The sequence below is a fragment of the Mesoplodon bidens genome (genome assembly GCF_964165515.1).
Source record: "Mesoplodon bidens genome assembly, chromosome: 1".
Lineage (NCBI taxonomy): Eukaryota > Metazoa > Chordata > Mammalia > Artiodactyla > Ziphiidae > Mesoplodon > Mesoplodon bidens.
In genome coordinates, this window is record NC_138176.1 from 147966517 (window position 1) to 147980482 (window position 13966).

At 36.2% G+C, this 13966-nt stretch overlaps 1 protein-coding gene across 4 annotated transcripts in view; it reads left to right on the plus strand.

Annotated features, from left to right (window-relative positions):
• PDS5A (PDS5 cohesin associated factor A) overlaps positions 1 to 13966 on the plus strand; it is a 131529-nt gene that overhangs the window by 69427 nt on the left and 48136 nt on the right. For all 4 annotated transcript variants that reach the window (XM_081251304.1, XM_081251303.1, XM_081251306.1 and 1 more), the window contains exons 12-16: positions 1831 to 1982; positions 3343 to 3456; positions 5723 to 5804; positions 7024 to 7072; positions 7304 to 7443. In XM_081251304.1, coding sequence (XP_081107430.1) covers positions 1831 to 1982; positions 3343 to 3456; positions 5723 to 5804; positions 7024 to 7072; positions 7304 to 7443 — 537 coding nt within the window. The remainder of the gene's footprint in view (positions 1 to 1830; positions 1983 to 3342; positions 3457 to 5722; positions 5805 to 7023; positions 7073 to 7303; positions 7444 to 13966) is intronic.

Sequence of the window (13966 nt, forward strand, 5' to 3'; positions counted from 1 at the left end):
GATTCCATATATATGTGTTAGCTTATGGTATTTGTTTTTCTCTTTCTGACTTACTTCACTGTGTAGGACAGACTCTGGGTCCATCCACCTCACTACAAATAACTCAGTTTTGTTTCTTGTTATGGCTGAGTAATATTCCATTGTATATATGTGCCACATCTTCTTTATCCATTCATCTGTCGATAGACACTTAGGAGCAAGATGCTTCTTTAAGTTCTTTTGAAATAGTCGTAGGAGACAGATACATAAAGTAGACACCATTTAACTTGTTCAACTGTGTCAGTAATTCTAACTCTGAGAGTTTTTTTCCCCTTGGCTTTAATTTAAATGAAATGATACTCCCTACTGGTTAGTTGTTAACTACCCCCTCTCCCCCACCCCCTACTCCCAAACCAGATTTCAGGTATTGCCGTTTGTGTTACTTCCTCCTTTTGGAAACAGTTCACTCCTACTTCTGTCAGTGTTTGTTTATAGTTTCAGGAAGAGTTGAATAAATGATTCTTGCTAACTGAGACTGTATGATATGGTCTAATAATTCAAATAACACCTACTGTACATTTTAGGAACTGGTTTTTGGTGTCATGAATTAAATGACCTTGAGTATAGCCTTTCTGAATTTTGTTTTCTATAAAATATGGGGACAGGACTTAAATCTTTGATTTCATGGCTTACATTCTTTCGTTTCATATTAGTCATGTCAAAAGACATCTGTTACCTGTTATATGGGAACAGAATTTCATTTCATCTACCAAATAGCATACAAATGAGAAAATTATACTAAAAATTATAAGAAAGCATTAACTTAAATAAGCCAAAGATGGGACTCCCCTGGTGGCACAGCGGTTGAGAATCTGCCTGCCAATGCAGGGGACACGGGTTCGAGCCCTGGTCTGGGAAGATCCCATATGCCGCGGAGCAACTAAGCATGTGCGCCACAACTATTGAGCCTGCACTCTAGAGCCTGCGAGCCACAGCTACTGAGCCCACGCACCACAACCAAGAGTAGCCCCCGCTTGCCACAACTAGGGAAAGCCCACGTGCAGCAAGGAAGACCCAATGCAGCTACAAAATAAATAAACAAATTTATTTAAAAAAATAAGCCAAAGATACGTATACTCTGATTTGTTACTGAGACAAATAACTTGTGGTTATTATTACATCATACTGTTGTTCTAACTCTATAGATTTTTATAGTCTACTTTTCTGTCCACTCTCCTCTCACCACCTTTCTTTCCTCACAAACCATTCCAATCTCTTTAAGTCCCAAAGAATCTTTCACGGACTAGGATGTGACTAGGTAAATAATTTGCCCTTTTAATCTACAGAGTAAGGACGTTCACTTAAGATGATCACTAAGGTGCTTTCCAACTTTGTAATTCTAAGATCTTGATACTAAATTTTGCTCTTCTTATTCTGAGTTAAAATCAAAAGGGATGTAACTAGGACAAAACATTCCAGACGATAGGGCTTTTGTTTGCAGAGTGAATTATACGCTTTCTCTTTTATTTTTTAATCACTTCTAAAACTTGGCCAAATTTTTTTTTAGACAGAATCTAATGAAATCTTCTGTAAGATTTACTATTGCTTGGCTTTGAGAGAAATAAAAAATTGGTAGATGATTTAGCAGTATTTGCACTGGATGATTCTAAATAGGAAGATAATCAAAATTGTTGGTTAAGTGATTTGTCTGCCTTTTTTGAAAATTAATATTGTGCTAATCTATGCACACATAAATCTCATTGTGCAACCTAGTGAAGAAATGGTAATTTTTGCAGATTTGTGTACTAAAGTTTGGTATCTAGCTTATCCAATAAACTTTATACTTTCTAGTGGCGAGTAAGAAAAGAAGCTATGATGGGTCTGGCTCAGCTTTATAAGAAATACTGTCTTCATGGTGAAGCAGGAAAGGAAGCTGCAGAGAAAGTCAGCTGGATAAAGGACAAACTTTTGCATATATATTATCAGAATAGCATCGATGACAAGTGAGTCTAATATGTTGGTAAAATGGTTGAATATAAAAGTGCTTTTAATTTTTAAATATTTCTATTTAATTTTTTCATAATAATTAGTTTCTCTTAAGTTTAGAAACCACTTTCTACATATTTAGACATACCATGTTTAAATAAGACTCCAGCTAAGACTGTGAGTTAGCATAATAATAGTGAAATACGCATGAGATTTGGACTCAGACCAGAGACCAAATGTTCATTCTGCCCTTTATTAGATCTGTGCCCATGCACAGCTGATTTAACTTCTGTGTACTTGATTTTATCTAAAAAGGAGTAATAATAAGCCTTTCTTACAGAATTGTCTTATGCATTAAATAAAATAATGAATGTAATGCCCCCTAGCTCACTGCCTAGCAAAGTAGCACTATTTAATAACTTGGTTATTTTTTCCTTTTTACAACACTGTAAGTACCAATAGAGGTATTACTGTATTTTTTTATTGAGGTATAAGTGACATACACATTACATTAAATTTCAAGTGTATGACATAATGATTCTATATTTGTATATATTGCCTAATGATCACCACAATATCTGTTTAACATTCGTCCGCATACGTGGTTAAAAAATTATTTTCTTGAGATGAGAACTTATATTGTTTTCATTTTCTGAATGTTACTTACAATTCTCTGTTGGATTATAGTAATGATTTCGGTTTTTGCAAAATACTTTGCAGTGTTTTATTGAGTTAGACTGACTACTTTGACATGATCGATTATGTATTTCATTGACTAATGAAGAGCCCTTAAATTTTCTTGTTCCAGTGATGTTGAATAATAATTATAAGCTTAGCAAGAAGGATATTTTAATATTGGTGAGGAATTTAGAATGTGGAAAGAAGACAAATGTGCATAAGAAAAGCTGAATTTTCAGGAAGATGAAGGAAGAGCCCCCTGATTTTACTAAATGACAACATGGGAAAGGAGCCAAACTAATCAAAGGAAAATTTTTTTTTGAGAATTAATTATTCTTGAGATCATAGCTTTATGTGTAATGTTAAGTAATTTGCTATAGCTCCAGACTGATGAAGAAGAACAGGTAGAACAGCCTAGCACCCTGTGCTTAGGAATAATATATAACCCTTTTAGAACAAATGTTTCATACTGATAAAATGTAAAGCCACAAATAGCAACCGTAGCTCTAAATTTTAAAATAGCCATACTTGAAAGGGAAAGCATTGATCACATACTGATCTTTTCCATTGTATTTTCACAGATGAGTATCATCATTGGTATGGTATCTTTGCATGAGGTGGATAAAATATGAAATGGCTGTGGCTTCTAACAAATAGAATAACTGTGTTACTTGGGTTTTTTGTTTGTTTGCCTCGTAGACTGTTGGTAGAGAAAATCTTTGCTCAGTATCTTGTCCCCCACAACCTGGAAACAGAAGAGAGAATGAAATGCTTGTATTATTTATATGCTAGTTTGGATCCAAATGCTGTCAAGTAAGTTACCTTTTAAGTGATTGGAGTATTTCTTGAAGATTTTATAAAATTACTTCATCTTATTTAATTAATTGTTGTTGATAGGGTTGTTGCTTCTTCTGGTTGAATCAAGAACCTCAGATAAATATTTATAGAGAAAATTTTTATAAGTTCGGTTAAGTTAAAAGCAAAAATATTCCTATATGCATAGGCATATTTGGCAACTGAGCCAGTAATATGGTTTCAGGGATTCAAAGAAGTCCCCATGTCAAAATTATCTTTTGTTCACCTGTTGACTGGGATCTCAATCATAGTATTGGAGCTTTACCATACTAAGCCTAAGAGCTAAGAACTGGTTCTTTGTCAGGAGAGCATGTCCAGATCACTTCTATGTAGAATAACCATGTGATTGATTGTCCAAACTGAGATATTTTTGAGATTGAAAGGAGGCACTAGTAATAATTTTGTTCAGACAACTGGAATAAACTTTAACTATCCCAGGCCACCTAGGATGTGTGGACATTCCACTTTAATAAAGCTTTTAAAAAACTAAATAACTCCTGTCATTGAGAATTCTGATTTTTCTGAATAAGAACCTCAGCTGTTACATTTACATATATATATATATATTGCCTTTAATTTCTTATAATTTCAAATTTACAGAAAAGCTGTGAGAATAAAACAAAGCTTTGTGATATCCCCTTTAGCCAGATTCATAATTTTTTTTAAATTTATTTATGGCTGTGTTGGGTCTTCATTTCTGTGCGAGGGCTTTCTCTAGTTGTGGCAAGTGGGGGCCACTCTTCATCGCGGTGCGTGGGCCTCTCACTATCGCGGCCTCTCTTGTTGCGGAGCACAGGCTCCGGATGCGCAGGCTCAGTAGTTGTGGCTCACGGGCCTAATTGCTCCGCAGCATGTGGGATCTTCCCAGACCAGGGCTCGAACCCGTGTCCCCTGCATTGGCAGGCAGATTCTCAACCACTGCGCCACCAGGGAAGCCCCAGATTCATAATTTTTGACCATTTGCTTTTTATCATTTGCCATTTGCACATACTTTATATATGTATTTTCTTCTGATGCATTGATAGTAATTTGCAGACATTGGATCCCTTTACCTCTAATATTTCAGTGTGTATTCCCTAAGAACAAGGATACTCTTTTATATAACTAGAGTGCCTTTATGAAAATCAGGAGATTTAACATTGATAAAATATTGTCTAATCCAGTGTGCATTCAGATTTCTTCAATCGTCAAATAATGTCCTTTATGGATTTTTTTTTCCCTTTCTAGGATTACACATTGCATGTTTAATTGTCATGTCTCTAGTCTTTTTTAATTTGGAACCATTCCTCAGTCTGTCTTTGTCTTTTATGACTTTGACATTTTCCAGAAGAGTATTGCCTAGGCCAGTTATTTTGTAGAATGTTCTCTCAGTTTGGATTCATCCAGTGTTTCCTCATCATTGGATCAAGATTATGCATTTTCAGCAGAAAGTCCACAGAATGACGTATCCTTGGTGTATCCTATTAGGAGACATTAGCCATCATTTTAAAAAAGGATTTGAAAGTGGTTCATAATGTTCACTGTAGGTAGTAAACCCCTGGCCTAAGGTCTTGATCTCTGTTTATATTTCAAAATATTTGACAAAGAGTACTCAGAGATAGACTAATTTCCCAGAGGTCTTGTGGGCACCTGAAATTACAGAGTGGGTTTGTGAGAGAAGAAAATCTGCTTTCGTGGAGAGAAAAGAGTCTAGAATAAAGAAACTCAATTTAATTTAGCATTTTGAATCCACATCATTTCTCAGAAATTCATTTTTTGAAATGCACTTCATGCATACCCCCTTAGCCTGGCATAAAAAGGCCTTCATGATCTGATCCTTTTCTACTGTATGTTCTGGCTTCCTTATGCTCCCCCAATCACATTCTGTGCTCCAAGCCTATAAATTTTTTTTTTAACTTTCCTATATGTGCCATGGACTTTGATGACATTTTATCTCTCTTTGTAGCAGAACATTCTGGCTTCCTCTGCTTAGAATGACTCAGTTCCTTCAGTTTACCTGGCACGATCCTGTTCATCCTTAGAAACTTCTCAAATATTTTCTCTCATAAGAAGCTTTATATTAAGTAATGTAAACTAAACTCTGTTAATCCTAATAAGTAAATTTTCTGGTGCTTAAAATTTTAGGTAGATGTAGAAGAATGGTGTAAGAAAAGTAGTAAGGTTGAGTAGTGACCAGTATTGTTATATTATGTATTTTTTTTCATATTTATAACTTTATTTACAGGGCTCTCAATGAAATGTGGAAGTGTCAGAACATGCTTAGAAGTCATGTACGAGAACTATTGGATTTGCACAAGCAGCCTACGGTAGGTTCATGATGTTTTATTTAAATTCAGTTTTAGTCATTGTTAATTTTTCTGTAGTCGTATATAATGAAGCAAGAAAAAGTATTTCATGTGTTTTATTTTCCACATGTCAGTTAACAATTTCTGTGGTTATCCAAGCTAAATTTTCATTTCACATGAATATAACAAAATTTTATTTTCCAGCATGAGCAAAGAAATGGTGTTTTCCAGCTTATCAAGTATTTAGACAATAAGAAGTTATAGTTTATCAATTATCAAATCATTAGAATTAAACCTTAATATAAAATTATATTAGAAGTCATAAATGTTTTTTGCTCTGTGATTTGGTCCTTTATTGTAGAGTCAGTATCAAATCAGTTATCAATCCTTTGAATATGCCTAAGTCAAATTAACAAAGAAATTCTGCCCAACATTTTCTGGAAGGTAGAGAAAACAAATTTGAATAATCTCTTAATATACTTCTAAACATATTTGCTAGAATAGGTGTTCTTAGCCAGGGAACCATACACAGAGACCCCTCAGTGGCCCAAGCAAGGGTTGTCGAACTTTTTTTTGTAAATGACCAGATAGAAAAATTTAGGCTTTGCCAGCCATACGGTCTCCATGACTGCCTAACTCTGCCTTCGTGGTGCAGAAACAGTCAGAGATAGTATACAAATGAATGGGTATGACCGTGATCCAACAAAACTTTAACAAAAGCAGGTGGTTCATGGGACCATGCAGACTCAATAATAAAATAACACTCTTGTTGTAATGGAGGAAAGGGCAGTAGGAGGGGAGGTGATATATTAAGTAATGGGCCACAAAGTCACTAATAGAACTCTATTCAGAAAGAAAATTTTTCTGCTCTCCACATTTTTAGTCAATTTTCTTTGGTGTATGGTTTCACAGTAATTTTGATATGATAATTGTTTTCATTATCTTCTGTTCAGTCTCCTGGCAAGGTAATTTTCCTATGAAAGTTATATACTCTTTTAAAATTTTTTAAATAACTTCCTGCTGGCATCTCCTTTCATTCTATCTGTGCTAACTTAATAGTTGTTGCTACTTCATAGTTCTTTGTTATCAACATAGGGTGTAGATATGGTAAGCCATTTTCCAGTGGGTATATTGTGATGGATTTTTTTTTAACTTAAAAAAGTGTACAATACTGAGTATAGTTGTCTTACCGAAATTTGGTAGCACATGTGACAGCTTTTGTTTTTGTTTTAAATTTCAGTCTGAGGCTAACTGTTCTGCCATGTTTGGAAAACTGATGACCATAGCAAGTGAGTATGTTTATTCACTCTGTAGATATATAGTAGACATCAAATAATTTACCCAGGGGGACTATCAATTTAATACTAAGTAAGAAAAAGTAATTCTTTTCTTAATAATTTTATTTCTAAGAGCCAGATTGACTGATTATCTTTTGGCACCTCAGCATTATTTTTTAAGACAGCTTGCTTTTAGTTTAGTGGTTTTTCTTTTGTAGTATTGATTCTCTTTGAATTTTATAGAGAATTTGCCTGACCCTGGGAAAGCACAAGATTTTGTGAAGAAATTTAACCAAGTCCTTGGTGATGATGAAAAACTGCGGTCTCAGTTGGAGTTGTTAATCAGTCCAACCTGTTCGTGCAAACAGGCAGATGTTTGTGTGGTTAGTAAATTATACTTTTATATTTGCTCTCCTAGCTTTGCTTATAGAAACTTACATCTCATTAAAGCCTTCTTTACATAGATTATTTTATTTGTGTGAGTTTAACAATATTGTGAGCTCTGAATTACCTAGGAGTATATCTGTGGTCAATTTAGTTCTCTTTACTTACCACTCGTCAGCCAAATTCCAGGAAAAACACTAGAGAACTAAGCCAGGGTGATTGATCCTAGGAATTGAGCAAGATAAAATGCTTTGTATTTAGTAGACATTCATTAGGTAAATAAGAATTTTCTAAATGCTTTTGTGTGTTGTGTGTGTGTGTGTGTGTATTTTCTTCTCCCATGTATTAGTAGGTAAATCAGCAATAGTTACGTTGGCATATACGCATTTATAGATAAGGTAATTCCTATTTAGGCTTTTGTCTTCATTCTATTCTTAGACTCTTTATTTTATAGAGAAAACCAGTTGTTGACAATATCAGGAAGGAAAAATTCATCCATTCATTTCTTTAGCATTTTATGAGACAGTTTCTGTTTAATTTCATCTTTACCATTTACTACCAGTGAGACCTTTAGTAAGTTGTTCAGTATTTTTGAGACTCATTTTTCTCATCTCTACATGTTAACAACCTCACAGGATTATTAAGAGGAGATAGATACAGATATCCTATATAGATACATGGCCCTAGACTGCCCTTTAGGATTTCAATAAATTGTATTTCTATAGTATTACACATATATGACAAACACTATGCTTGCGACCAGGCTTACAGAGATGAATAAGAGAAAGAAAATCATTTCAGTTATTTATGTCTAACTTTGTTCTAGAAAGATAATTATTTAAATATGTGATAAGGGATAAGGACTATAATAGATGTATATACAAAGTCATCTGGGAACGTGGAGTATGTATTTTTTTCAGTCTAGTAGGGATATAGGGTCTCTAAGTGGATCTTAAAAGAGGAGTAATCAGGAACAGGTGGGAGGAAGCCAGTTTAGGGAAGGAAGCAGTGGACTCTTCCACTGGGCTTAGGGGTGTGCTTGTGCCAGGTGCCCAGAATACTTTGGTCTTTGCACTTCTGAACAGGATGGTTTGCTAAGAACATTAAAAGGTTTCATTTACTTCTTCGGCATTTAGAATTCTAGTTCCAGAATATTGTATCCTGCTGGGCATCTACTAATATAATTGATCATAGAATGAAATAGCTTGAAAAAAAACGCAGAGAGAATTGGTTTAACCACTTCATTTTACAGGTAAGGATTGAATTTTAAAGAGATGAAGTTTCTCATCCAGTTTTTCAGAGCTGGTTATAGTGGCTGTGCTGCAAGTAGAGTCCAGATCTCACAGACCCTCAGTAGCACTCTTTCTATACATTTCATTGTTTGCAAGAACCAGTACAGACTGAGTACTGCTCAAGAAATGTGGACCTTGAGAATGAACAATCAAGTGGTATTTTTTGGTCTGAGAAAAATAAGACTTGAGCTTGAGTTTGAGAAATGGTACTAACATGAATTCCTACTATTTGTCAGAACAGAAATATCTGTTTCCAAGTCCAAAATGTATATGTAAAACAGATGTTGTAAGGAAAACATCTCAGGATGAATTGATTGTAGGAAGCAGGAAAGTGGAGATGAGGACTGGACTTGGCACTGGAAAGAGCATGGTAATGACACCTTTTTGGAGGGGAGGTTATTCTGAGGATATTTAAGAAATGGGCCACCGAATGGCTAATAGAACTCTATTCCAGAGGGGAAAATTTCTACTCTTCGTATTTTTTGAGTTCATTTTCTTTGGTAAATGGTTTCACAGTAATTTCTCTCTTAGCTTACATTAGCATTGTGTATTCTACGCACACTATTTAACTTTATCTCTATGTTCTCATGTGTAAAGTAGGATTTGTAATACCCTTTAAATGCTCAGGAAAACAACCACCGTTAGAATAGTTTTGCTGTTTCCCAGAACATCTGTATCATTTTGTCCTTCTCCCCAAAGGCTATTGTTATTAGTTATACATATCCTTTAATATCCACATTCCTTTTTTCCTCAGTAACAGTTAGTAGGAGTGGAGATCTGATGTTTTTTTCCCCTTTTGTTTCAATTCCATTCCTAAAAAATTTTAGCAAAAGTACTTTGAGCAAGGAATATGAATAGGCACATACTGTAGATTAATGCGAGTATACATGATGGTATAGTGAGAGGGTGAGCAATGGTATTGAAATATGTGCTGTATAGATTTGCTTTCTCTTTGGACTTCAGGTTTTGAGTTTCCACACCTTGGTTCTAGTGGAGGACCACTTATTTGCCATAGCTTCAGCTCTGCTTGCTATTTTATCCTCTAGCATCTTCCTATGACCATGGTTCCCAGATTTTAAGATTTTCCAGGAATATTGTTAATTCAGCATTTGAGACAGTCCTAGGTTTGAATTTCAGCATTTACTACCAGTTTGACCTTTAATAAGTTACTCAGCATTTCTGAGCCCATATTCTTCACCTATAAATATTATCAACCTCATTGGATTGTTAAATGAATAAGATAAAATTAAATTTTATGTACGGCCTACTAGAGGGTCCCCTGCGCTGCCCTATAGGATGTAAATAAATAGTAATTCTTATGATGTTACATATACATGACAAACACTAAGAATTATTAAAATAGGTCTAGAGTGGGGTCCTGAATCTCCATCTTTTAGCAAAGTCTCAAAGTGATTCTGATGAGTAGTTCACGGACTATACTTTAAAGAAAAACCTTCCTTACGGGATTATTTGGATATGCATTGTGTGTTCAGAAGTCCAAAGTATATTTTGTCCTTTGGACAAGCCTACACCATTATAATTCATTACATAATTTAGTAAATTGTATTATACATGCTCTCTCACCGAAGTTGCTGTTTAGGTGACAGAGGCAGGCAAATATTTCAGTAGAGACTACAGTGTGTTAAATACTCTGATAGAATCATGCGCTTTGGTAACACAAAGGAACAGCAGCCATCCCAGGCAGGGGTGGAAATGGGAATAGCTTGTTCTAGAATAAGTCATTCCTGAGTTGAATCTTAAAGGATGAGTAGGAATTAGACCAGTATATGAAGAATGACTGCTTTATTTCTAGTTTGGGTGACTGGATATCAGAGGAAATCCTTTAGGGATAGGAGAAGATAATGATGTATATGTAGCCTCCAGCAGTTATATTTAGAAATCTGAGATTCAAGCCTTGTTGGTATGTATTAGCATAGTTATATCTCCTGGAGGAGGTCGAGAAGAAAAAAACAAAAGGAGAGAGAGATGCTAACTTACGCTATTTAGTAACAGTCATAGAATGCTTCCTGTTTTCTTTTAATATAATTTTTGTTTGTTTCTTTGGCTGCGTTGGGTCTTTGTTGCTGCACACGGGCTCTCTCTAGTTGCGGCGAGCAGGAGCTACTCTTCGTTGCAGTGCGCGGGCTTCTCATTGTGGTAGCTTCTCTTGTTGTGGAGCACAGACTCTAGGTGTGTAGGCTTCAGTAGTCGCAGCACGCGGGCTCAGTAGTCGTGGCACACGGGGCCTAGACCGTGCGGGCTTCAGTAGTTGCAGCACGCGGACTCGGTAATTGTGGCTCACGGGCTTAGTTGCTTCGTGGCATGTGGGATCTTCCTGGACCAGGGATCGAACCAGTGTCCCCTGTATTGGCAGGTGGATACTTAACCGCTGTGCCACCAGTGAAGTCCCAGTATAACCTTTTCTATAGTTTAATGAGAGCGATACACAGGTGTGATATTGTGATTTCTAATGAGAAATATGTATTTGGTGTTTGTCCATATTTCTGGCACAGAGCTCCTAAAACCCTTGTAATTTCCTAAGTGATGAAAGTAACAAAGGTGTCTTTTGTTATGTTAATGAGATAACTTTTGGAACTCACCTAAGAATGGGAGCTGGTTGCCATCAGAGCCAACCATGTGATTAGAGGGTTGGAACTTTTCAGAGGGGAGAGGGGCTGGAGATTGACTTCAATCACCAATGGCCTATGATTTATTTAATCAATCATGCCTATGTAATGAAGCCTCCATAAAACCCCAAAAGGACACAGTTCAGAGAGCTTCTGGTTTAGTGAACATGTAGAGGTTTGCAGAGAGTAGCAAGCTCATAGAGGGCATGGAAGCTCTGAGTCCTTTCCTTGTCCTATGCATTTCTTCCATCTGGCTGTTCCTGAGTTATATACTTTTATAATAAACCAGTGATCTAGTAGTAGTAAGAAAATGTTTCTCTGAGTTCTGTGAGCCAGTCTAGCAAATTAATTGAGCCCAAGGAAGGGATGGGGGTTGTGGGAACCTCTGATTTATAGTCATTTGGTTTGAGGTACAGGTAAACCTGGGCTTGCTACTGGCATCTGAAGTGGGAGAGTTGGGCGGGTGGGGGGTAGAGACTGAATTTTAGTATGCTCTGCTTGTGTGCAGAGAATTGCTTGTTGGTGGCGGGGGGACACCCCCCCCCCCACTCCCCGCCCCTGTTCACCATGTTGGAATTGGGCCCAGGAAACCAAAAGAATAGGTCACTAACATGAAAGTTAAACCTTTGGAAATTATTTCGTGTGAGAGGTGTGTTTTATCTAGTTTACTGATTCCAGCTACAGAAAAATATTGATAATATAAATCCTTTCAGGAATCTTTTTTTTTTTTAATGCAGAAGCCTTTGTTTTTTTAAATTTATTTGGCTGCACTGCGGGCACATGGGATCTTTGTTGCTGCATGTGGTATCTTCATTGCAGCATGTGGGATTTTTTTTTTTAGTTGTGACATGCGGGATCTCTTAGTTGTGGCATATAGGATCTGGCCAGGGATTGAACCCGGGCTCCCTGCATTGGGAGCACGGAGTCTTAACCACTGGACCACCAGGGAAGTCCCTCAAGAATCATTTTTATTAGCTAGGAAAGCAGTAAATTATACAAGAGGAAATACCGTGTATGTGAAAGAATACTTTCTTTTTTAACTTATTTTTTTAATTAAAAAAATATTTATTTATTTATTTTTGGCTGTGTTTGGTGTTCATTGCTGCATGCAGGCTTTCTCTAGTTGTGGCACACGGAGCTACTCTTCGTTGCGGTGTGTGGGCTTCTCATTGCGGTGGCTTCTCTTTGTTGCAGAGCATGGGCTCTAGGCATGTGGGCTTCAATAGTTGTGGCACGTGGGCTCAGTAGTTGTGGCACACAGGCTTAGTTGCTCTGCGGCATGTGGGATCTTCCCGGACCAGGGATCGAACCAGTGTCCCCAGCATTGACAGGTGGATTCTTAACCACTGCACCACCAGGGAAGTACCCTTTTTTTTAATTTAAACAAATAGGTATTTTTTATTGTCAAAATGAGAAAGCCGATATGTATGAAAAAGAAAGATATATAGATGCAGCATTTTTTAAAGCTTTAAAAAATTTTTTGTAATAACCAATTAGTAAATTATAAACTGCTTGAGAATAGGGGCTATTTCCTTATTTCTTTGATATACCTTAAGAGTGCTTAAGTATTCTAAACAACTTATTTAACTATGTAACTAGTAAGTATCAATCTGCAGTGATAGCATAGATTTGATCAGAAATTTCTGAAGCATTGTCAGGAATATAGAAAGAATTAATTTTCTTTACTCTTTCTGCTGTTATTTCCTAAAAGGGTTACATATGGTTACTTCTCAGAAGTAGTTCTCAACTACTTTTCAGTTGTAAAACATCTTTATCTGATGTTTCTGTTTGTGTATTGGAAGTATGTGTGAGTACCCCTTTTTTTTTCTAGAGTGTGTAAAGAAAACAAGGGAACTGTTTATTTGTTGCTGCTTACTTGCCACGTACTAATTTGGCTTGTTGCTTATCCCCAGTATCACTTATGATTATGACATATATTATTTTAAAATAATTGTTATAAGAGATACCTAAATATTACATACATAAAATATGGTTTGAAGGATTACTTAAATGTAAGATTGTTACATGGGAATACAAAAATATCAGGTTTTTAAAACAGTGCCTTAATAATATTATTTACATGCATTGGTGTATTTTATATAGTGCTATTACTGTGCTTAAATGTGATTTATTCTTTTTCCTGTTAGCATTTCCTTTATTTTTCTTATGATTATATATGTATTACTGTAACTCTTTCCTAATGCCTAGTTTTTCCATTTTTTAGTACTGACTATATAGTTTGCCTAGCAATTTTCCAGTGGCATATTTGTTGTTAGACAATCACTTGACTTTATCTTATGTTAAAGCAACTAAATTTTATACAAAGTGGGGGAAAATTGCCTCTTTGGGAGACCTGCACAAAATAAGTCTGATTTCAAAAGATAGTAGAGGGGCTTCCCTGGTGGCGCAGTGGTTGAGAGTCCGCCTGCCGATTCAGGGGACACGGGTTCGTGCCCCGGTCCGGGAAGATCCCACATGCCGCGGAGCCTGCGCGTCTGGAGCCTGTGCTCCGCAACGGGAGAGGCCACAACAGTGAGAGGCCCGTGTACCGCAGAAAAAAAAAAAAAGATAGTAGAGTATTTAAGTTGATTTTAAATGTGTAT